Source organism: Pristiophorus japonicus, chromosome 9 (assembly GCF_044704955.1).
Source record: "Pristiophorus japonicus isolate sPriJap1 chromosome 9, sPriJap1.hap1, whole genome shotgun sequence".
Taxonomy (NCBI): domain Eukaryota; kingdom Metazoa; phylum Chordata; class Chondrichthyes; family Pristiophoridae; genus Pristiophorus; species Pristiophorus japonicus.
The window spans coordinates 91,293,724-91,318,149 of NC_091985.1; the positions used below are offsets into that span (position 1 = coordinate 91,293,724).

General features: G+C 45.3%; 1 protein-coding gene across 8 annotated transcripts in view; it reads left to right on the plus strand.

Moving 5' to 3' along the window:
* Positions 1 to 24,426, plus strand: part of LOC139273131 (echinoderm microtubule-associated protein-like 6) — an 816,712-nt gene that overhangs the window by 551,035 nt on the left and 241,251 nt on the right. For 7 of the 8 annotated variants that reach the window (XM_070889552.1, XM_070889554.1, XM_070889555.1 and 4 more), the window contains one exon: positions 6,869 to 6,995. In XM_070889552.1, coding sequence (XP_070745653.1) covers positions 6,869 to 6,995 — 127 coding nt within the window. Of the gene's footprint in view, positions 1 to 6,868; positions 6,996 to 24,426 lie in introns of those variants that run through there. The other variant, XM_070889560.1, reaches the window with a different exon arrangement.

Sequence of the window (24,426 nt, forward strand, 5' to 3'; positions counted from 1 at the left end):
GAAGAGGAGGAAGTTGAAGAGGAAGAAGCTGAAGGAAGGATGCAACCGAGACAGCCCCTTTCTGGCCGGGATATCCTGTATGGAATCATCCGCCTGCGATACCAGTGACCACAACACCAATTCCTCTTTCAATATTAGTCCCACACTTTACATTCCCTCTTCATGACCATTACAGCACCCTCTTGGCCACAATGCTGAAATGAAAGCCACCACAAAGCAAACTTTCCAATCCAACTTTATACATCTATCCAGCCAATATGACATCAAGAAATCAACTCATCACCCTTGTACATTCTCTTAGTGACTATCCTGTGTGTACCTTCGCCTATCCTACTGATATCACCCAGTGGCTGCAGCATGGTTAGTGGGCAACACTGCAAATGGCCTTGCTGATCAACCTTGAGGAACTGGTGGCTGGGAGTGTCAAATTGAATGACGGTGTTTCTTCTTCACTCTCTCTCTCTCTCTCTCTCTCTTCTGGGCCAATCACGGGCTGGGGAGGCTGCATTTCTTGGGTTTGTGAAATGAGGAAGGAACAAGGGTGGAGTTGCGGTAATGGGAAGACAGGAAAGCAAGAGGTGCATGCCAGAAGGAGGATAACTTATCATGTATCTTTTCAGCCCCACCATTGGCCAAGGGCTCAGCCATGCCCCTATCATGAATGGCCAGCACCATCTCCTCCAAGGGGGTAAGGTGAAACTGGGAATGGGAGGTGTGCCTCCTGTTTGTTACAGATTGTTGGTAGGTAAGGGATTGGCGTGGTGGGGGAGGGGGGCAGGGGGGGATTGTGCAGTGTGTGAAGCTAGTGGTGTATTTGGTTGAAGACGCTTTCACTGACCTTGACCTTCTGAGGTCATGAAGTTTCTTTGGGCACTGGAGCCAGGTGGTGGCGGCAACACTGCTGGGTATGACGGCCTCAGCAATGGGGTATCACATCGTTCTTTCTGTTTGGCCTACTGGCTCCTGTAAGTAGAGGACCTCTCTTGCAATGTTAACCCCTTGCACAAAGCTGGAATGCTGCATGTGAGGCCCTGGATGCCCCTTCCCTGACTTGCTGAGCCATTTATTTTAGTGCTGAAGCACTTTTCCCATTTCTTTGAGGTTCGGAAGGAAATTAAGCTTTAAGAGCTGAAGACTCTCATTTGGGACTTTTTAATGTTAATTTTTTTTAAAGGCAGCAGCGGGTGAAACCTGCACTTTTCACTTCACTTTCATTTTTATTAGTTCAGAAGACATTGTCCTTTGAATGCATTTCCCTTTTAATTTCCCACAGTGCCCAACAAACTCTTGCCTCGCTTCTGGAGGCTGTTAAAAGCTGGAACGCCGTTTCTGAATGACAACTTCGACTCCCATGCCCACACAAGCGCCACCAGGAGGAAATTGCACAGTAAATTAGTGCTGGCCAAAAATCTTTAACCCCCAGTGCAAATTTTTCTCTGGTAGCACTTCGTCCATTTTCAGCAGCTGTTAACCCGAAGCTGTGATAACACTGGCAACTCTCCTGGCGGCCACAAATATTTAGCCCAGTATTTTGGAGTAATAATCTATTCTGATAACCTTGATAGTCTTTGCAGAGAAATTGGGCTTTGTAGCACCCATGTTTTAGGAACTAATCAGCCTCCTAACCCTCAAAAATGGCATCCAAGGTGCGCACGCACACTTCCGATGGGAAGTGTGCCGGACACCACCTTGGTAAATGGTCTTGCGCTGCTCAACTACCAACCGTCAGCAGCATGCAGAGCAGGCAAATTATGACATCAGTTAGTGTGCAACGTTGATTTTACACCAGCGCTGCTATTTTTGAACGCCACGCTCCGACCTACACCCTATCTTAATCTCGCACAGCTGACCATGACATTAAATGACATGAAGTACACCCCCCATCAGTGCTCCTTAAAGGAATCATGAACTACTTACAGGTTAGTTGCTGGCTGTTGGTGCAATTGTATGTGTTTTTGGAGCTTTTCTATACTTGTCTAAAGTTTCAATAGACGACAGGGAATGGTCTGCCTGATATTAATGTTTTTTTTGGTGATTTAAAGGCTTGTGCTGAAACACGTTGCTTTCAGACATGGGTGGCATGCTAGGCCACCTTCTTGGAATTGAGCATGACTGAGAGAATGAACAGAGGTCACTTAGAGCAGGACAAGATGCTGGAAGAGGGAGGGAGAAGGGTTTTCAGCAGGAGGCTATATGCGCCCAAGGTCTTGGGGAACAATTCTCTTACCTCAACTTCAGCGAGGACCAATGCTCGAGACATCGTCGCTTCACTGAAGAGGGCGTGACTGAAATCTGCCAACTGCTGCAGCCACAACTGTAACCTCAGAGCAGGGCAAGGAACGTATTGCCTTGCCTATCAAGATGGCCATGGCTCTTAACTTTTATGCGTCTGGCTCCTTCCAGACTGTTGCTGGAGATACAAGCAACATTTCACAGTTTGCAATACACTACTGTATAAGGGAGGTCACTCTGGAAGAGCCCGGCCGTACTCAGCTGAATGGGTATCATGATTGTGGTAGTATGCTACATGCAACAACCTGGTCATTATGAAGGAACAGCCTTTGCCAGCATCTATCAGGTAAGAAGCTGAGGAGCAGGATCACAAGGAAGGGGAAGTGGAGGAGGAGGAGGAAGTGAAGGCACACGAAGAGGAAGCGAAGGACAGTAGATTCCCCCTTCATCAAGGAGGTTTTGAGGGTGTCCTTGACTCGTTTCCTCTACCCACCTGGGGCTCGCCTGCCATGTCAAAGCTCCGCGTAGAGCACTTGCTTTGGGAGTCTCATGTCCCAACGGAGCTAATCGAGCATGGTCAATGCTTCAATGCTGGAGATGTTCGCCTGAGCGAGAACACTGACATTGGTGCATCTGTCCTGCCAATGGATTTGAAGGATCTTGCGGAGGCAGTGCTGGTAGTACTTCTCCAGCGTTTTGAGGTGTCTGCTGTATACGTCCACGTCTCTGAGCCATATAGGAGGGTGGGTATCACTACTGCCCTGTAGACCATGAGCTTGGTGCCAGATTTGAGGTCCTGGTCTTCAAACACTCTCTTCCTCAACCACACCTCCCCATTCACCAACAGTCCCACACTCCTTATGTTTCCACTATCACTGACCATCACATCGTCCTCTTTCCGACAACACAAAAATAAAAGCCAACAGAAAATGCACATTCCAATTCAAATTTATAAATTAAATCATGACATAATGCATACAGAAATAAACTAATCACCCTTGTGCATTCCCTTAGTGCCTCTTCCGTGTGCCTTTGCCTCTCCTAGTCCTCCTACAAGGTGCTTCCCTAGTGGCTGCAACATGGCTTAGAGGGTGACCTCAAGCTAGAAGACCCAGCTTTGGACTGCACCATCTTGGCCTGGGCTGGCTGTCAGGCAACTGCAACTGCACTGGCGGAGTGGAACATGAATGCTGTCACCCAGAGAGAGGACAGCAGGTTAGTATTCCATGGAGCCACTACCACTTTCCCAGGACAGCATCTCAGCAATCCTGGTAATCTATTGAAGAACAGATTGATAGACTGCTGTGACACACTGGAAGACCATTTGAACTTTGGTCTCCAGACCCATGATGGCAGCAGTCTGAGCTTGCACGGTAGCAGTCTGAGCTTGCATGGCTGCAGTCTGAGCGTTCTTGGGAGCAGTCTGAGCTTCCACTGCGGCACTCAGATCTTTTGTGGAAGCTGCCTGTGCTGCAATGGAAGCTGAGATAAGGCCATCAGATGCTGCATCATGCTGGGTTCTGCAAGTGTGCCAATGGAGTTGACCACCCATTCCATGTTGGAAGGGATGGGCTCCACGCCCTGCGCAAAGCCCTGTGCCAAGCTGGTGCTCCTCCATGCTCCTTGACATTGAGCATAGGCTTTCTGGCAGGCTTTCCAGTGCACCAAGCATTTGGATGTGTACACCCAGAAGCTGCCTTCTGTAGCCTGGCCCATCAAAGTCCTCATCTGAGTCCTCTGCAGCAGAATTAGTGTGTGCCCTCCGGTGAGCTGGCACCTGCGCTATTCTTTCCTTCCGTTCTGGCTCCTGCATACTTGTGCCCGGTGTCCACCACGTGCAGATCCCTCCTGTATCATAGCCTCTAAAATACGCACAATGTCAATATCTGAGCTGTAATATTGAATAATAGTGTCTCGTCATCTTCACTTTCATCTTCCCCTTTCTCCACTGACTGGGCAGATTCCAGTTCTTGGGTATCTGAAGTGAAAAAGGGACAAGGGTTGGGTTGTGGTGAGGGGAAAGGAGAAAGTACACCCTCTGCAGCTTCTCACTCAGAAGAGATTGAGGGACAAGAGAGAAGTGGGATGAGAGAAGGCAGATATCCTCATCATTAATCCATTTAGTGCCACAGCACCAGGAGTGCTCCTTCCCATGATGGCCAGCACTGTCTCCTCCATGGAGGTTAAAACATGCAGGCACACTTGCCCCCTCCTGTTCTTTGCTGCTGCCTGCTGTAATGCACCACCTTCACCTGTAAGGAAGAGGGAATTCTGTCAGTGAGTGTTGTGCAATATGTTTGGGTGATGTGGCTGTCATGGTTAAATAGCTGCCAGTATGTGCGAGCTGTAAGTTGTGGGTGTGAGGCTTACAACAGTGCTAAGTGTATGAGGGCGAGGTAAAGCATATGAATGTTAGGGTTTGATCCTGATTGAGCAGTGGATGGGGCTAGTAATGCAGTTGGTACGATATGTCATTTGAAGATAAACCCACTGACCTTGACAACTCGTGTGAGATCATTAAACTTCTTCCCGCATTGCATCCATGTTCAAGGAGCAATACTCTTGGCTTTGACGTCTGCCGCTATTTCTTTCCATTGCCTCCTGAGCATGTGTCTGGATGGCATCCTGACCCCCTGCAGATACAGGACATCTCTCCTGCATTCCACCTCTTCCAACAAGGCCTCCAGCGCCTTATCAGAATAACTTGCTGCACTCTACCATGGTCAATCATTCTTAACTCTTTCACGGGACATATTCACTTCTGAAATGACTCCCAGCACCTATTCCAGCCACAATTCACCTTCCTTTTAAGAGTTCCAGGATGCCTTTAAGTAGCACCAGGCATCACGATTTTAGGCTCCCGGTGGTGTGTGCAGCTAATGAACAGATTTCACATGCTGCCTGCATTGCAGTGAATGTGCATGGCATCACTTCTGTTTTCAGGGTTTTATCTGTATAAATATTGGCCAACTAAAAAATATGAAAGCATTGCGCAACTGGCAGGAAATCAATCAATTAAATCTCTTTTTTCCCCCAAAGTTGCCATAATGAACCAGCAAGTACCACAGAATCAGCCAATCAAATCACTCTAATTTCAACTGACATTTTTTTAACTCAGGTAAATATATACAGTTAGAAATAACAAACACATTTAAAAAAAATACACAATTCTGAAGAAATATTATTAACTTACGCATAATGTAAGAAATACCTGCAAAACATGTCCCTCACATAGGTGCTCAGCACTGCAGACTCGACAAAGGGAAAACTTTCCCTGCGCAGTACTACACCAGTGACAATTTCAACAATAAGTACAAATTCGCTGTGGGAGAAAATAAATATTTTGTAATCTTGTAAATCACAAAAAGAAATAAGGTTTCAAGGAGAACAAATATATACTTGCATCTTAAGCAAATTCACCTTGAAAGAGCAAAAAAAAATACAATCCAAATAATTGGGAATGAGAACTTTTAGGGAGGGAAGAACAAATAAAGATACTTACACATTAAGCAAGTAACTTGCATCTTTTGTAAAGCGTAAATAGCATGGCAAAATATATATTTGTAAGGCCCAGTATTTTTCAGTATCAATAAAGTGTAAATTATTTTTACATTTGTGATCAGTCTTATTTCAGTAAATTTGTTGTATTATATTGATAGACGAGTGTATTTAGGCCGCACTGGGGCTGGGCGCAAATGACTTTTCACCTGCACGCAGCATCGCTAACGACTCCTGCTAAATTCCATGGGAGTTTAGCAGCAGCTTTAACCCATAGCACCCCGCTCCGCTGCGCCAGCGATGACAACATCATCAACGTGCGCAGCACCCTGTTATCGCCCCAGAATAAAAATTGGGGAGTGGCCCTTGAAGCTGCGTTGGGCAATGCCAGCGACCGCATCAGGGGAGGTGAACTGGGCCGCAGGCTGCTCGCGGGGCGCTACTTAAAGGGGAGGTGGTGGCCATATTAAAAAAAAATCTGGAATTTTTCTTCGGCGCTCCATTGGCACCTCGATCGCGGGGTCCGTGCCACAATCGTTCAGCCCGGCACTCTGCTTGAGTGCCAGGGTGTTGACATGGCACCCCCGCTCACTGGTGGTCCATGGAGGCCTGTTTCATCCCTACATAGTTTTCAGCTTGGGCCCTTCCCTTTAATGAAGGGAGGAGCCCCTCCTATGTGGCAGTGCTACGCGGCTCATCGTGTAGCGCTGCGTCCCGCTCCCAACACGCCTGCCGCACTTTCGCCCCAGAAAGGAAGTGGAGCGCGTTATTTTGCGGTCCACTTCCTTTCCTGGGACGGTTACCTGAATTTTTCAAGATGGGCAGGACTTCCGTGCCTGATGTCAATTTTTCCGCCTCCCAGATATTACCAGCCCCAAACTGGGTGCAATGGAATTTCACCCCCCCCCCCCAGGTTCTCCGTCTATCCTGATTATTTTCAATGTTATTTTTTTTGTCACATGTAACCAGTACTACAGTCAGAACTATGGTTTCAGTATATGTATAAAATAATGGATGGTTGATAATATTAAAATGGAACAGAAATTGGATCTTTAAAAATATTATTTGACTATAAAAAGGAAGAAAAGTACTTTCCAGATCCTGTTGCAACGAAAACATTAGTTCTGTATTTTTCTAGGGTACGACAGTGATGTTGCAAGAGAGAAATCCATCGATTATACAACCAAGATCTATGCAGTTAGTATCAGGGAGATGTCGGGCACAAAACCACATCTACAGCCAAAAGAAGTCTCAACAGAAGAAAGGTACATTATTGATATGATTGCTTTGAAAATACACTTTTTTTGGCAATGCTTATTACAGCTAATGAGCTTTCTCATTAATTTTTGTTATTCTTTGGTTTTAATGATTTTTTTCCTACTCTTATTGCTGAATTTCATAAAAATGTACATCTTTATTTGGCATAGAAAACTTACAACACAAGTTAAATAATGCTGTTTGGATATTGTAACAGTTTGAACAATTGTAGAATAAAATAATAACTATTAAACCTTAATGATGCAGTGGTTATTTAGGCATATAAACAAAGTTCATCCTTTTATGACAGACTTCTGCATAAAATATATGTATTTCATAAGTCACAGTCTATGTAAAATAAAAACTTACTAGGTATAATTAACATGATTCCTTAATATATAGTATCCACAATAGTCTTAACAGCTTTTCTTCCCAATGTTATTAAAGTAGGATTTGCAGGGGGTGGTTATTTGTTTAATGTATACTCTTGTTCAACATACAAATCTTACCATGGGACAAAAAAAAGAACTGGGATTCTTCTCATTGGAGAGGAAAAGAGTAATTGGATTGAGGTTTTTAAATTAGTAAAGCACTGGGATGTAGAGAATCAGTTACAGCTATTAGAATTAGTACAAGACAGTGTAACAAGGAGATATGAACATAATCTGAGAAGAGATAAATTCAGACATGATCTAAGAAACCATTACTAAGAGGGCAATTCGTTATCGGAATAGCTTAACGTGGGAGGTAGCCAAAATTGGATGTGATTTGAAGGCGTAAAAATTGCAGTACGCCAGAAACCTGCCGGTGCCACCATGGACTGCAGTTAATGGCCGCCTGAAGTCATAGTGCAGGCAGCACCGGTATTTTGGTGCTGCCTGCTAAACCTCCCGGGCAACCCTTTTTTTCCGGCACTACTCTCATAGGAGGCCCAATATAGCGTGGCTGTAGCGTCCCTGAAGCAAGAACAGCATTGTCTTAAAGCAAGGCTGTCAATTTTAAAAGCAGTGTTGGTCCCTTAAAGGGGAACTGCCTTCTAACATGAAAAAATAAAAATCATTTCAAAATAGGCCAGTTTTTAGCCTTTAAAGCTCAACTGCCTTCTGAAAAAAACCATTAAAAATAATTCCCAAATGGCAGTCTTCAGCTCTTAAAACTGAACTGCCTTCCGCACCTAAAAAAAAAGTCAGAAAGGGGATGTCTGGGTTGCATCCTTCTGCACTAACACAAATGGCTCAAAAAGCCAGGGAAGGGGCACCCAGAGTCTCGCATGCAGCACTCCAGCTTTGTGCAGGGGTTCAACATTGCAAGAGAGGTCCTCAACCCACAGGGGGCCAAGAGATCCTTCAGAAACAACGATGTGGGATCACATCACCGAGGCCATCACTGCCAACAGTGTCACCCCCACGACCCGGCACTAGTGCCCAAAGAAGTTTCATGCCCTCAGACAAGTAGTCAAGGTCAATGAGTGCATCTTCAAAAGCCGTCTCCTACTAAATGCACCACTAGCCTTACACACTGCACATTGCATGATTCCCCACCCCCCCCCCCCATTCCATCATTCACCTACCAACAATCTATACCAAATACGAGGCACACCTCCCATTCATAGCTTCACCTCACCCCCTTGGAGGAGACAGGTGCTGGCCATTCTTGACAGGGGCATGATCAAGCCCTTGGCCAGCAGAGGGACTGGAAGGATATAATATGCTAGTATCCTCATACGTTATCCTCTTTCTCACATCACACTTCCCCCTCATCCCACAATTTCTGCTGATGTACAAGATGGGTATGGTGTAGCATGCTGCTCTTACTTTCCCCCCCTCCCCTCACCATAACTCTACCCTTGTTCCTTCTCATTTCTCACACCCAAGAAATCCAGCCTGCCCAGCCAGTGGTTGACCAGGAAGAGGGAGAGGAGAGTGAAGAAGAAGAAACACCGTCACTTGATTTAACACTCCCAGTCACCAGCTACTCGAGGTCGTCCTACAAGGTCATCTGCAGTATCCCCCACTGACAGTCAGCAGCCTTCTACCAGCCATGCTGCAGTCAATGGGGTAGCACTGTGTGACATCAGTAGGATAGTCGAAGGCATACACAAGACAGTCACTAAGGGAATGCACATTAGTTGATTTCTTGATGTCATATTGGATGCATTGATGTATAAAGTTGGATTGGGAAGTTTGCTTTGTGGCGGCTTTTATTTCATCATTGTAGCCAAGAAGATGTTGTGATGGTCTGTAACAGAGGGAAGATAAGGTATGGGACAAATGTTGAAAGGGAAATTGGGGTTGTGGTCACTGGTACCACAGGCGGATGATTCCATCTCGGATATCCCAGTCAGAAAGGGAATATCTGGGTTGCATCCCTCTGCTTCTTCCTCTTCCCTCTGAGTGGATGCTGGAAATCTGAAATGAAAGCAGAAAATGATGGAAATACTCAGCAGGTCAGGCAGCATCTGAACCAGAGACGTGAACTCTGTTTCTCTCTCCACAGATGCTGCCTGACCTGCTGAGTATTTCCAGCATTTTCTGTCTTCTCAGGCCTTCCTTTACCATCTGAAGCCTTGCACAAATCCAGCAGCATTCCCTGCACACTTTAAAAACTTTTAACATCTATTGCACCATCTATTATAACTTCAATAAAATATTTTTAAAAGTCCAAAAGCTTAAATCCAAACTTACATGAAAGATGTGTGTCCCTTTCAAAAGCACAGACAGCATCTCCTTAGGTTCACTTCACACACGCTTTTCTGAACGTGCTTAGAACCTGGCAGTAAACTGAGCAAAAAGGTCGAAGTTTGCAGATGTGGTGTCAAGTCTGTGGTGCACACCAACTGATGTCACGCTCTGTTGATTTCAGTTTCTAGGGACAGCGCTGCCAACAGCGGGCAGAAGTGAGGCGGGCGCCATCTTTTTTCCTGTAACAGGCCTTAGCAGCCAGTGGTAAATCTACCAATTTCTAGGCCGAAGTGTAGCACATAACTAGAAAGCTAGAACAGCAGAAAGACAAACTAGATGGACATGAGATCTCCTGAGTTTTTCAGAGTTTCCTTAGAATGGATAATTATTTTTATAGGCATTAAGCATGTTTTAAAAATTTCTGAAAAGGACAGTTCCAAATTTGTATTTTTGGAATAGAAAAACCTCTGTGCTGAGTTGGCTGATTTCAACTGTGGTGATGGTGCAGGGGCTACAATTGGCCCCATTATTCCTGGGTTATGGATGGCAAAATCATCCTGGTTTCTGCTAGTAATTGCTATTCAGTGATTTCTGCTGAAATTGTGCCTGTGTGAACATCAGGTGACCCTTAGCTGTGACACCCTCACAGTTAAATAATCTGACATCACTCACATTCATAACTTATACATGATAAATGGTGTCTTGAACGAGGTACCAGATCATGCATGTGAAACCGTACTCCTGCATGAATTGGCACTTACAGGAGACAAGGGGAGAACATTGAAAAATACAAAATAATTGTATAAAAAGAATACAAGGAAGTGTCGATAGGAGTTAAGAGCTTTACTTGTGAACAATTTCATCACTCCCAAACATTGGATAAAGTGGCCTCAAATGTTTTCCAATGAAATAGATTTAAGTAGTCTTAGAATAATTTTGTCCATGGTGATTAGAGGGTAATCAATTTTTGTTTTATTTTACTGCCTAAATGAATTCAGTATTTTTAATGAAAAAGTTTTAAGGTCAGTTACTAAACCACTTTTTTGCTGTGATGTGATAAAAATACTTAGTTGAATATTTTTCAGTTTGTTGCGTTTATAACATTTGAATTCTATTCAAAGACCACTTCTCAAAGCAAACCTATCTCCTTTTTTGTTCTGACAGTTTTGCTGATGTTTTGAATGGTGTATTTTATGTAGTAGTATGTTAAAGTACTTCAGTGATTAACTACTTTACTGCATGCTACAGAATGCTAGATATCGGTAAAATTCAGTTTTCTCCATTAGGATTATCTATATGTTGCCACTTCAGCTGCTTTTCAATAAGTATTTAAATGAGTCTACTGATCACATTTTCATTAATAATATTTCACAGTTAGTATACTGTCTGAATACAGCCCTCTGATATTTATAATATAAAAATAGTACTCAAGAAATAAAGAGATGGAGTTATATCCAAGCAGATCTACATTAATTTGTTTTTCGGCGCTGATGTAATATAAACCATATTCCATCTGCAAGAATCAAGAATCCACCATTTCATTTCACAATATTCAAAAGAATTTCAAGTGTCAAGCTACATTAATGTGAAATTATAATACTTACTAACGCACTTTAATACATTAATAACGCCAGCAAACTATCTTGTAAAGTGGCCTAGTAGTACACTAATTAAAATGTTTGTATCTGACTCATGCAGGTGCAGATTTGAGTCCTACCAGTGACACTATACCCAAGTTGTCTTGTCTGCCTGACTGAATAAGGTTATATAAGGATGAATAAAGTAAATAAAATGACACCCAATTTCTTCCTGAGCTGTTTAGTAATAAGATCAGAGTGTGAATTTACTACCTGAAAACAGCAAAATTGTTGATAGTCTCAGTTATTTTAAAATCTTGAACAGCTGGTAAGAAACGCTTAACATTATATTATGTTTTAACTTGCTTTCCTTTGGAGGCAGGGAATTGTCAAGTAAGTATTATGCATACATTTATAAAATATAAGCACATTTAATGAAGTTATAAAAAGGTTCACAATGTAACACAAAATGTGTTTGATGATGTGCATCTTGATGTCGTCATGTTTGAAATTATTAGGTACCTTTGAGCTTTTAATGACTTCTCAGGTTAGTGTATAACGTACAGTCAAGCCAGCCGCAGTGTACAGCACACATCATATTTCCATTCAAAAGTAGGTTTTTCTTTGCATTGCGATTTAGAAAATCTAAGTAATACAGAATGCTTTACTTTGTGTTATGAACAACTGTGTTTTATTTAACATTTAGACTGTTAATCATATTCTAAAACATAGGGCCTAAATAAATACTAGGGCTGATACAAATAGTAATTGATCAAAACCACTATTTAACTCCTCCCTTTAAATTAGAATAGGCAATTAGCCAACCTTTGAGTTTATTAAAACAATGCTTACATTTATATAGTGTCTTTTTATGTAAAGAAATGTCCTAAGGCACATCACAATTAGGAGTAAGGAAAACAGATGCTGAGATGCTAGGTTGGGTGACTGAAAGAGTCAGGTCTTGGCCAGGTTTGGGGAGAGAGTTCCAAAGAGTAGATCTGAAACAGCTGTAAGATCTGCCGCCAAAGGTGGGCTAAATGGGAAGGGTATACACAAGGCCAAAGTTAGAAGAATGATTAGGAAGGGATGTAGGGCTGGACGAGATCATAGAGCTCAGGTTGGACATGGACGTGAAGGAATTTATAAATGAAGATTTTGAAATTAATGCATTGAAAGATGGAAAGCTAGTGTAGGTCAGAGAGGAGGGAGGTAATAGGCATGTGGGATAGGAAACATGCAGCAGAATTTAAGCAACTCGGAACTTATAAGAGTAAAGATAGGAGACCAGCATGAAGTACATTAGAGTAGTCAAATCTTAAGGTGATGAATGCATGAAAGCAGCAGAGAAGCCGAGGTTGTGGCAGGGGTGAGAAATGTTATGGAGGTGGAAGTAAATGTTTTTTTTTGATGGATAGGATGTGCGGTTTAAAACTCAGCTCAGGATCAAAAAGACGGCAAGATTACCAACAGTCTGGTTCAGCCTGAGAGAGTGGCTGGGAATGGGAATGACATCAATGGCAAGGAAGCAAATGTTGAACGGGAGCCGAAAATGATGGCTTCGGTTTTCCTAAAATTGAATTGGGGGAGGTCGTGACTCATGTAAGATTTAATTTCGGACAAGCAGTCTGACAACACCAATTAAATTGTGGGGTCAAGAGATGAAGCTGGATATTATTAACATACGTGTGAAAGTTCATCCCAAGTGTACGGATAAAGGAACTTTTTTTGCATGAACTTGTGCTAGCAAGATAGTGTCCTCCCTCAAACATATTTAGCATATTGTCTGCACGCCATTTGCAAAGCATCATTAGGCATATATTCAAGATTTTTTATACATTATAAACATCATCATGTCATGCATATATTAATAATTAGCTAAAACTCAGTCAAGTACCATCTCCCAGGAGATGTCATTCTGAGGACGATAACTTTTAATGTAAAATGCACCCATGCAGAAAAAATGTTCAGTGGAAGGATTGTTTAACATGTCTCCACCCTGATACTCCAAACAGATATTTCTATTTGGGGCTATCAAAAAACAGCTTATCTTGGAGAAAAGGCATTCAGGGTGGAACATTTTATACTGAAATTAATTCTCTCCAGCGTAATATTCCCCTTTAAATCATCAAGTGTTTAACTATGTGGTTACAGCCCTAGTAACTTCCAATACATTTCTAATCTGTCAAATGTTTAAAAATTAAACTACAAATAATTTTTGGGGGATAGATTACGTGATCTATACAAACATCCCCTATATAAATTCTAGTAAAATATGGGGTATGGTAGCATAGTGGTTATGTTATTGGACTAGTAATCCAGAGGCCTGGACTAATGATCCAGAGACATGATCCCACCATGGCAGCTGGGGAATTTAAATTCAGTTAATTAAATAAATCTGGAATAAAAAGCTAGTATCAGTAATGGTGACCATGAAACTATTGGATTGTCATTAAACACCCATCTGGTTTACTAATGTCCTTTAGGGAAGGTAATCTTCCATTCTTACCTGGTCTGGCCTATATGTCACTCCAGACCCACAGCAATGTGGTTGATTCTTAACTGCCCTCCTGCGGTTCAAGTAGGCAGCTCACCACCACCTTCTCAAGGGCAATTATGGATGGACAATAAATGCCGGCCTTGCCAGTGAGACCCACATCCCATGAATGAATTTAAAAAAGCATCCTTTCATGGGTTCAAATATGATATATGAAACTACGAAGTATTCCTCAACTTAAGTAATGTTGAAGCAGGTAACTACTAAGGAATAGCTACTTTCATTAAAAGTACTCATCATAACAGGAACCAACAGTTGTTATTTTCTTAAATGTTTTTAAATGGAATGTTATTTAAAGATTTAGTATTGTTCAACTTTGTTCATTACAGAAATGCAAGTACAGTAAGTATTATTTTGTACCTATTATAGAGGGTGAACTGAACTCAGTATGCCTGGGGAGCATTGACAAAGCTTCCTTTTTTTCCTTCCTATTCTATAGGAGCTTAGTACAGAATTTTTCCAGTGATGCCAGGGTATGGGTTTTCTGAATTTGTAGACTGGTGCACTCTGATTTTTGGTTTTATTTGCTGGCATGATTGAGAAGCATGGTTTGTGCCACACAGGAATGTCTATTGAAACTGATGAAAGTGCTTGTGCATGAGTTTAGTTATTTTATACAATTTTCTTAATTAGACTAATTTCTTTCACTTGACTTTATTTGCTGCTGACAAGGGGATCCAGGTAACGTACTTAATTTTGGCAGTTTTCAATAGTTTATTTCCTGTATGTGCTGTGTAACACTGGATTAGTATGCCAGTTGAATCTTCATTTAAAAAGAACTCCATAGCCTTTAATTGTTCACATTACTCCTTATGGGCTCAATTTTCCCCCAAAGCATTTTTTTGGCGTACTTGAAGAGTTATGCCTGATTTTTTTTTTTGTGGCCCAAGTACGCCCCAAAAAAAGTGTTGTAAATTTCCCCTTAGGATCTCTTCATTTTGGCGTGGCCTAACCCAAGGGGGATGAAATCTTGATCTGCGCCAAAAATATTGGGGCTGCCATGGTAACCAGGGACACAAGCATACAGCCACCTCGCAACACATTAAAAGAATTGAAAAACACATAATAGCAACTTACCTCCAACCCTGCTGGAAGGGCTTGCTGGTCCAGTCCCATTCTCGGTCCCAACGGTTCGATTCTCCTGCCGGTGCATTCACTTGCTGGTGCATTCTCACGCCCCTAGCCCTGGCCGAAGGGCTTGCCGGTGCATTCTCCTGCCAGTGTGTTCTGTGAGTTCTCCTGCCTGCCGGTGCGTTCTGTGAGTTCTCCTGCCGGTGAGTTCTCCCACCCCTAGCCCTGACCGAGTGGTCTCCTCCCTCCCAGTCAAAGGCTTCCCCCCACCCACTCTCCCTCCCCCCATCTCTCTCTTCCTCCCCCATCTCTCCCCCTCTCTCTTACCTTTCCTGCTGCTGCTATCCGGGCATTTGCTGCACTTACCAGCGCCAATTTCTTTAACTCTCCGCAAGGGTTTTTTCAAAAGGCCACATACGCTGGCCTAAGTAGAAATGGGGTAACTATCAGCTGGCCAAAGTTGCCTAAATGGGCAGAATTGGCGTAGGTGGCTGGTAACACCCCCTTTTGAGAAAAAAAACTTACCTAAAAAAAACGTAACTAAGTCAGTTACGCTGGTGCAAATTGATTGGGGAAACTGGGGATTTTTAAGTTCAGCCAGAAAAAGCAGCCTACTCCAAAAAAAAACGGTGCAAATACTGGGGAAAATTAAGCCCTGGGTAAGTCTTAAAGCTTGGATCGGTAGAAAAATAGAATGATTGGCCACTGCCTTGTTTTATATATTAACAATTGTTTACTTATGATTGATGAGAAACTTAAAAATGGGTTGTATTTGCTGGAACAGAGAAGGTTAAATAAGGAACTAATGGATGTGCTCAAAAATTGACAGGGTAAATAGGGAAGATTATTTCCACTGATCAGTGAATCAGTAACAAGTGAACACAAATTTAGGAATTGGCATTATAGAAGTGGGAGGTTAGAAGATTTTAGAGGGAATTTTAACTCCTGGGCAGGAAGCCGGCAGGGTGCCTACTTAGTGGAAAGCCTGGTCCTTATTAATGGCTGGACTTCATTCACATCTCATCGACGAGCTACTCGTCCAAAATGGGTGTCCAGAGGAGGCTTGCTAGCTTTGGGACAACAAAAATTGGGCAGCCCAAAGGCCACCCAATCAAACAGTCTGAGGGGAGGCAATTCAGGAGTGGGGTGGTCAATCACTATTGGAGCAAAGCTAGATAGCAATACAGTGGACTGACTACCCTTAATTTTTACAAAAGCAAAATACTGCAGATGCTGGAAATCTGAAATTTAAAAAAAAATGCTGGAACTATTCAGCAGGTCAGGCAGCATCTGTGGAGAGCTAAAAAGAGTTAACGTTTCAGGTCAATGACCTCTTGTCTGAACTGGAAAAGTTTAGAGATGTACCAGTTTTTAAGCAAGTACAGAGGCAGAGAAAGAGCAAAAGGAAAGGTCTGTGATAGGGTGGAAGGAAAGAGTGATAAATAACAAACTGGATTATGCAAGATAAAAGGGGGTGGTAATGGGACAAGTAAAGAAACAAAAGAAGGGACTAGAGGAGCTGGAAATGGCAACGGCAGAATGATCTGCTGCTGCCATCACCTGCTGTCCGAAAAATGGTAGCAGTGGTTAATTTTCAGCTATCTTCCATTTGAATAATTATTTGTAGCTCCCTGTGCAGCTTTAGCTTTGCAGGGAACAAGCCTAATTGGGCAGCAGGTCCATATTAAAAGTACCTCCATATGGGAACGAGTATCGTTTCCACCTTCATCAAGCTTAAATTAATTTTAGATATTTGTATGGCTTTGCCGAGGCTGGGGATGGGTGTTTGGGAAGAAGTGTCAGGCATAAATGAAGTGAAAATAAAGCCAAAGTGAAGGCACAAAGCAAATTCTGAGGGCAAGTGACAAAGTGGTGCAGCACCTGACCTCCTGTTTGGATGGCCAAATGCATCTGCTGATACATGAGGTGGTTTTAAGGAGGGTTGCAAAATGTGACACTTCAAGGCACCTTTTCCAGAGGATAGCAATTGGTAATCGGGTTCAGTGCCATATGCACTATTTGCTGGTGCTTGTAAGAAATGCATAAGGATTTAAATAAATCTGCCAAAAAAAGACTAACGGTACTGTATATATCACAGACACCCCAAGATTGTATCCCACTAGGTGTTGCCTGTCAACTTGTGCCACATTCACTGCTCGCCCAGGCCATGCGCTTCCAAACCTTACAGCTCTTTAATTGCAGCTCATGCTTGTAGTTAAGTAGGTCCCATCTTCAAGGTGCAACATACAAATGAAAATGTGCTACATTCACATCTTGCAAGGCATTAACACTTCAGGTTATTGTAATATAGCTGTATGCTGCGATTTCACTGACTGACATCTAGGTTAGTGTGCAATTCTGAGGGATTTTAGCCCCCAAAAACAGGTCGGGTACGAAGTAAAAATGTAAAAATCTCAAACCTAAAACCAAACCGCCCACTTTTGGTTTTAATGGAAAAGGGGCGGAGCAGGCAACCAACCTGCTCTCGGCGGGTCGCTCATTTAGATATTTTAATGAGGCTGCGTGCCTCAGACTTTTCTCATTGTTCCAGCTTTAACCCTGGCCGGCCGAGTTTCCCAGTCCTTGGCAAATCGGATGCTAAAGGGAGGCGAGGATTGCTGCATGGAACAGGTAAGTGCTTTTCCAGCACTGCATGTGGGCCAGGAGAAGCAGGAGTGCTTCCCCCCCTGGCCCACGTAAGAAAACCTGTTAACATCCCAGCGATCGGAACCCCCAACACCCGCCGCCCCCCCACCGCTTCCTGATCTGATGCCCTCCCAATATACTCCCGGGCCTGCGATCTCCTCCTGCAGCCAACCCCATGTCCTCCATGCACACCTTCCACAATCTACTTCGCTCCTCCTCCGAAATTTCCAATCCTCCGCGATCTTCTCCCCTCCTCTTCTGATCCCTCCAACCCCCGCGATCTTCTCCCTTCCTCTCTCGATCTCTCCAACCCCCACGATCTTCTCCCTTCCTCTCCCGATCTCTCCAACCCCCGCGATCTTCCCCCTTCCTCTCCAACCCCCGCGATCTTCTCCCTTCCTCTTCCGATCCCTCCAACCCCCGCGATCTTCTCCCTTCCTCTCCCGATCTCTCCAACCCCCGCGATCTTCTCCCCTCCTCCTTTGATCCCTCCAACCCCCGCGATCTTCTCCCTTCCTCTCCCGATCTCTCCAACCCCCGCGATCTTCTCCCTTCCTCTCCCACCCCCGCGATCTTCTCCCTTCCTCTCCCACCCCCGCGATCTTCTCCCTTCCTCTCCCACCCCCGCGATCTTCTCCCTTCCTCTCCCGATCTTCTCCCTTCCTCTCCCGATCTCTCCAACCCCCGCGATCTTCTCCCTTCCTCTCCTGATCTCTCCAACCCCCGCGATCTTCTCCCTTCCTCTCCCGATCTCTCCAACCCACGCGATCTTCTCCCTTCCTTTCCAACCCCCGCGATCTTCTCCCTTCCTCTCCCGATCTCTCCAACCCCAGCGATCTTCTCCCTTCCTCTCCCGATCTCTCCAACCCCCGCGATCTTCTCCCCTCCTCCTTTGATCCCTCCAACCCCTGCGATCTTCTCCCTTCCTCTTCCGATCCCTCCAACCCCCACGATCTTCTCCCTTTCTCTCCCGATCTCTCCAATCCCCGCGATCTTCTCCCTTCCTTTCCCGATCTCTCCAACCCCCGCGATCTTCCCCCTTCCTCTCCCACCCCCGCGATCTTCTCCCTTCCTCTCCCTATCTCTCCAAAGCCCGCGATCTTCTCCCTTCCTCTCCCGATCTCTCCAACCCCCGCGATCTTCTCCCTTCCTCTTCCGATCCCTCCAACCCCCGCGATCTTCTCCCTTCCTCTTCCGATCCCTCCAACCCCCGCGATCTTCTCCCTTCCTCTCCCGATCTCTCCAACCCCCGTGATCTTCTCCCTTCCTCTCCCGATCTCTCCAACCCCCGCGACCTTCTCCCTTCCTCTACCACCTCCGCGATCTTCTCCCTTCCTCTCCCGATCTCTCCAACCCCCGCGACCTTCTCCCTTCCTCTCCCACCCCCGCGATCTTCTCCCTACTCTCCCGATCTCTCCAACCCTCGCGATCTTCTTCCCTCCTCTCTCGATCTCTCCAACCCTCGCGAACTTCTCCCCTCCTCTCCTGATCTCTCCAACCCTCGTGAACTTCTCCCGATCTCTCCAACCCCCACGATCTTCTCCCCTCCTCTCCCGATCTCTCCAACCCTCGCGATCTTCTCCCTTCCTCTCCCGATCTCTCCAACCCCTGCGATCTTCTCCCTTCCTCTCCCGATCTCTCCAACCCTCGCAATCTTCTTCCCTCCTCTCCCGATCTCTCAAACCCCTGCGATTTTCTCTCCTTCCTCTGCCGATCTCTCCAACCCTCGTGAACTTCTCCCTTCCTCTCCCGATCTCTCCAACCCCCGTGATTTTCTCCCTTCCTCTTCCGATTTCTCCAAACCTCGCGATCTTCTCCCTTCCTCTCCCGATCTCTCCACCCCTCGCGATCTTCTCCCTTCCTCTCCCGATCTCTCCAACCCCCGCGATCTTCTCCCTTCTTCTCCCGATCTCTCCAACCCCCGCAATCTTCTCCCTGCCTCTCCCGATCTCTCCAACCCCCGCAATCTTCTCCCTTCCTCTCCCGATCTCTCCAACCCTCGCGATCTTCTCCCTTCCTCTCCCGATCTCTCCAACCCCCGCGATCTTCTCCCTTCCTCTCCCGATCTCTCCAATCCCCCGCGAACTTCTGCCCTCCTCTCCTGATCTCTCCAACCCCCGACAATCTTCTCCCCCGATCTCTCCAGCACATGTGTTTTTCTTCCCTCCCGATCTCTCCAGCCCCGCAATCTTTTCTGGTCCCTTCCGCGATCTTCTCCCCTCCTCCCCTGATCACCGGCCCCTTCCACGATCCTCTCCCTCCAATCTCTCCCCTCCCCTTCTACAATCTTCAACCAGCTACAAACAAGAGGAATTCAAAAAGTAATGTCCATTCTACCAAAGGTGCATGTCCACTGGTTTTATGAGTGATTGTGAACTTGTTTGGCCTTTTTGATTTCCCTTTGTTTGCCCCTTTTAGTTTAGGCTGTTGCAAATTATAATGAAGTTTCCTTGAATGATAGTGAATAAAGAAAAACATTTAAAAAAAATGCAGCAAGCAAAATTAAACTAAAATGGGAATAAAATTTCCTAAATAGACAAAACAAAGGCAAACCAAAAAGGTAAAACAAGAAGTTCACAATCACTCACAAAACTAGTGGAAACGCACCTTTAGTCATATCTCTTGGCAGTGTGCCTCTTTTTACAGGATAATAGTGATGGAGCCTTCATTATCATCTGTTTTAATGGTGTAATGAGGCTCTCCAGCAAGCCTCCTCATCCAGCACTGCCTTCGGCACTGGCAAATGCTTGGAGCACCTGTGCGCAGAATTTGAAAATCTCTCCTTATATGTCAAAATACATGTAAATGTAGAGTCAGATTTTCATTTGGCACAAATGTTTACACTGAAGTAGAATAGGGTGTGGCCAGCAGCAAATTGGGTTTTCACCAGATTCTCACTGCAACAATTTCTGGCCTGCCATTTTGGCAAGCAAACATTGCTCTCGAGATCCACGGCGTCAAGTCATTTACATAATTTGGCTAATCTTGTTTTGTGCAAGAGAAGTACTGTTTCACCAGGTTGTGGCAGGGAAACCTAAGTGCAGTAGCTGTTAAACGTTTACTGCATTTAAAGGCAGAGGCACGTGTTTAGGTGGAAGCTGGCTGTTGTTGAAAGAAGGTGTCTGAAGGAGCTCTGAGAACTGTCTCTTCACTGAAGAGAGCCTAGAGGTGATGCTGAAGAAAATTGTCACTTTTGTGGCTAAGAGGAATCCTCCTAATAGAGCTAATGTGCAGCAAGTATGCCATAAAGTGGTGGATAGAGTCAAATCCTGTGTCCGTTGGATTGTACGACCAAATGTGCATTAAGTTCTCAAGACTGAGGAAGTCTGCCAAGGTAATGCTCAATAAATAATGTCCACTGAAATGAGTAGAGTGCTATGCTTGCACCAAGCACTCAGCTTGGTGCATGGCATGTTGCCCCATTAGCAATGCAGCCTGTAAAGTATAGGCCAGAACACTCACATAATACATCTCCTCACTGCCTTGTCAGCGAATCTGAAACTCCAACTTGGTGCCAGATAAAGGTCAAAGCTTCTTTTCACTCACATAAATGTTGCATGATTTTTCACTCATTATGGCTCCTTAAAATCCATGTTCCCATACTTCTGCTTTCACACCAGTTGGAATGTAGGCTGCACCTCATGTTCCTTTCGAATGCTAAAATTTAGCTGTTAGCTCTGGTTTTGTCAGAGAGACTATCTACAACCATCGCAAAGGAACCCAAACTGGGGTGGACTACCTAAAGTTTACCCTCAACTGACATGTCGAGCAGGCTCTCCAAATAATTGGCATGGAGAAAATTTAGGGGGTGTGCGAGGGATAACCTAGTGACTTTGGGCCCAAGTTTCGACCAACCCGTAGAACGTCGCACCTCCGAGAGGTCCACCGACTTTCTAGAACGAAAAGCGCACCTAATATTTACCTCGGTATTCTCCACGATGATCAGGCCTGCTTTGGACTCGGCGCAGCGCAGCAGAAGCAGCGGGGGGGGGCGGAGCTACAGCCCTGCGCCGAAAAGAATGTCAGCAGCTGCGTGCGTGCGCAGTGGAGTCTGCGCGCGTGTACAGTAGCTCCTGGCTCTCCCAGCGCGTCCTGTCTCTGGGCGACCCTATCCCTGGCCGATGGGACGACGCGATGTTCGCCGCCCCTATCCCGGGCCAAGTGGCCTGCCGCACAGGCCAACCGCTGCCTTCCCGCGCTCCCTGAACAGTTCCCATGGCAACATGGCAGTATGGAGTGTGTACACAGGGAGATTTAGGCCACTTTGTTTGCAGTGCTAAGGAAATAATGTTGGCAGTCTATATACTATATTCCAGTACATAAACTTAATTACTTTGAGCATGCATATATGATATATTTACCGAGCACTCTTTTCAGGAGGCAGGACCCTTTGTTCTTGGATTAGCAGCCCTGCCAGAACTTACCCCTTTGATGTCTATGTATCTCAAATAGTATCAGTATTTTACATGATAACTAAGTGTGCTGCAGTAGATGAGGTAGGAACTTAAAACATTTTATTTATTGATTTATTTTTTTATTTTTTATTTATTGATTTATTTATTGATTGATTTATTTATCATTTATTATTTATGATTGTTCTTTATTTTTAAAAGTGAAGTGTTTAATGCTTTGGAAAAACCTCTAACTTCCCTTCCCCGCCCTCGCCCCCCCCCCCATCTCTGGCTACCTGCGCCTGATTTCTAAAGTGTCTGCAAGGTTTTTCTGAGCGTACAAAAGTGGATGCTTACTCTGGCCTAAATTAGTTTGGAGTAACTTTTTGCTGTCTAAACTTGCTTAAATGGCCAAAACAGGCGTAAGTGGCTGGTAATGCCCCCTTTTGGGAAAAAAAAACTGAACTAAAAAGAAACTGAACTAACTGACTGAAACGAGAGCAAACTAAATATGGAAAATTGCAATTTTTAGGATACTCCAAAAAAAAACTAGTTGCTCCAAAAAAATAGGAACAACTGCTGTCGAAACTTGGGCCCAATGTATCAGCCCAACAAGGTAAGGATTCACTCCAATTTCATCATCTTGCTAGCACTTTACACTCAATGATTGGCAAAATGTTTGTCACATCAGCCCCTCTGCTTCAAAAAACCATACTGGCATTGCTACTGTGCCATTGGTCGCAGAGCTTATGCTAACACGTATTCCCTTTTCTTTGCGTAAGGCTCGTCCAAAATGAGATGCTGGCATCTGGCGCCAGGGAGCAGGAGTAAACGGCCCCGTTGCATGAGCATCTGTCAATTACTTCAGATCACACAAGCATCAGTGCAGAAACATTGTCTTTGGGGGAATCAGATATAGCGGCGGGAATTTTTAAGTTTCTGACCCACCCAGAGCGGGGGATGTCCGGTAGACAGTGGGAAACCTAGAAGTCCGGATTTTCCCACCGCTGTGGGGTTTTAACTCCACAGCATGCATGCCACATCACAGACAGGTTCCCCTCTCGGAAGTCAGTCTTATTGACAGGCTGGTTTCCAGTCAGGTGGGAACACTGGACAGAAGGCCACAACCAAAGGTAGGTGTGAGCCCCAAGCTCGAGGGGGGCAGTTCTGATCTCGCTGGGGTTCCAATCACCGACCCCGGGAAGCAGTTCCAATCCCGGGGGGCATGTCCGACCTGCCGGAATGGTGCGGGGGGGGGGGGTGTGGGGTGTGGGGGACGTTCCGGTCCCTGAGGGGAGGGGCGACCGATCCCCAACTCCGGGCAGTACGGAGTAGTGCTTATATGGGACGGGCTGATGGAGAGTGAGCTTGGGGGACTGGGTGGAAGCACTCCTGCTTCTCCTGGCCCACAAGGATTGCTCCCAGAGGCTGTCCTTGCCTCACTGCAGCTACCAGGAATCCCGAGACCCAGGTGGAATTATCATATTTAAAGTGCCAACCCACCTCCTGGAAGTGGAAAGATTGGAGCCGGGCTGGGGTCTGGATTTTGATTTTTAACACTAACTTCCCCCACACACCCAACCCACCCCGGTTAAAATTCCCCCCAGGGAGTCGGGCAAACCTGAAGCAGACGCCACCTCCATGGGGTTGGCTTCACCGTAAAAAACGAACTAGTAGGCCATCTCAGAGATTCCCCGAGGGACAAACGAACACCTCATGATTCCGGCTCATCCGATACCGGAACCAGTGTGCTACGGTCTTCAGCCTATACACCTCAATACTGGAAGCTACAGACAAGACTAAAGAGGAATTCTACTCCAGCCTCAAACAATCCCTGTCCCAAGTCCCAACGAGCGACAAGCTGATCCTCCTTGGTGACTTCAACGCCAGGGTCGGAAAGGACACTGACCTCTGGGGAAGTGTGATCAGCAGAGAGGGGCTAGGTGAAAGCCAACACCAATTGCACCTTCCTCCTGACGAAATGCTTAGAACACATCCTCGCCATAACTGTTCCGTCAGAAGGTCAAATATAAAGCTTCATGGCAACACCCTCGCTCCAGTCACTGGCATCTGCTAGACTATGTCAACGTCCGAGCGAGGAACCGCAAAGACGTGCGTATCACCCCTGCCATGACGGGAGCTGACGACTGCTGGACGGACCACCGCCTAATTCACTCTGTCATCACCATCAACATTGTCCCAAAACAGCAACGACATCAGAAACAATGCCTCAGGAAAATCAACTCCAGTGCACTCAAAGATCCTGCTAAGAAAGCCCTATTCAGCCAGTGCCTCGCTGCCAACCTGCTGACTTCCAGAGACGCAGAGTGTCCACAGTGCCTGGTCAACTCTCAAGGCTTCCATAATCAGCACCTGCGAAGAGACGCTCGGTCACTCGATCAGCAAACACCAAGACTGGTTCGTCGAGAATGACCAGGGGATCCAGGAGCTAACATGCCGCAAGCACAAGGCATTCTTGGACTGGAAGCAGCAACACAACTCGAGGGCAGCTCTACAGG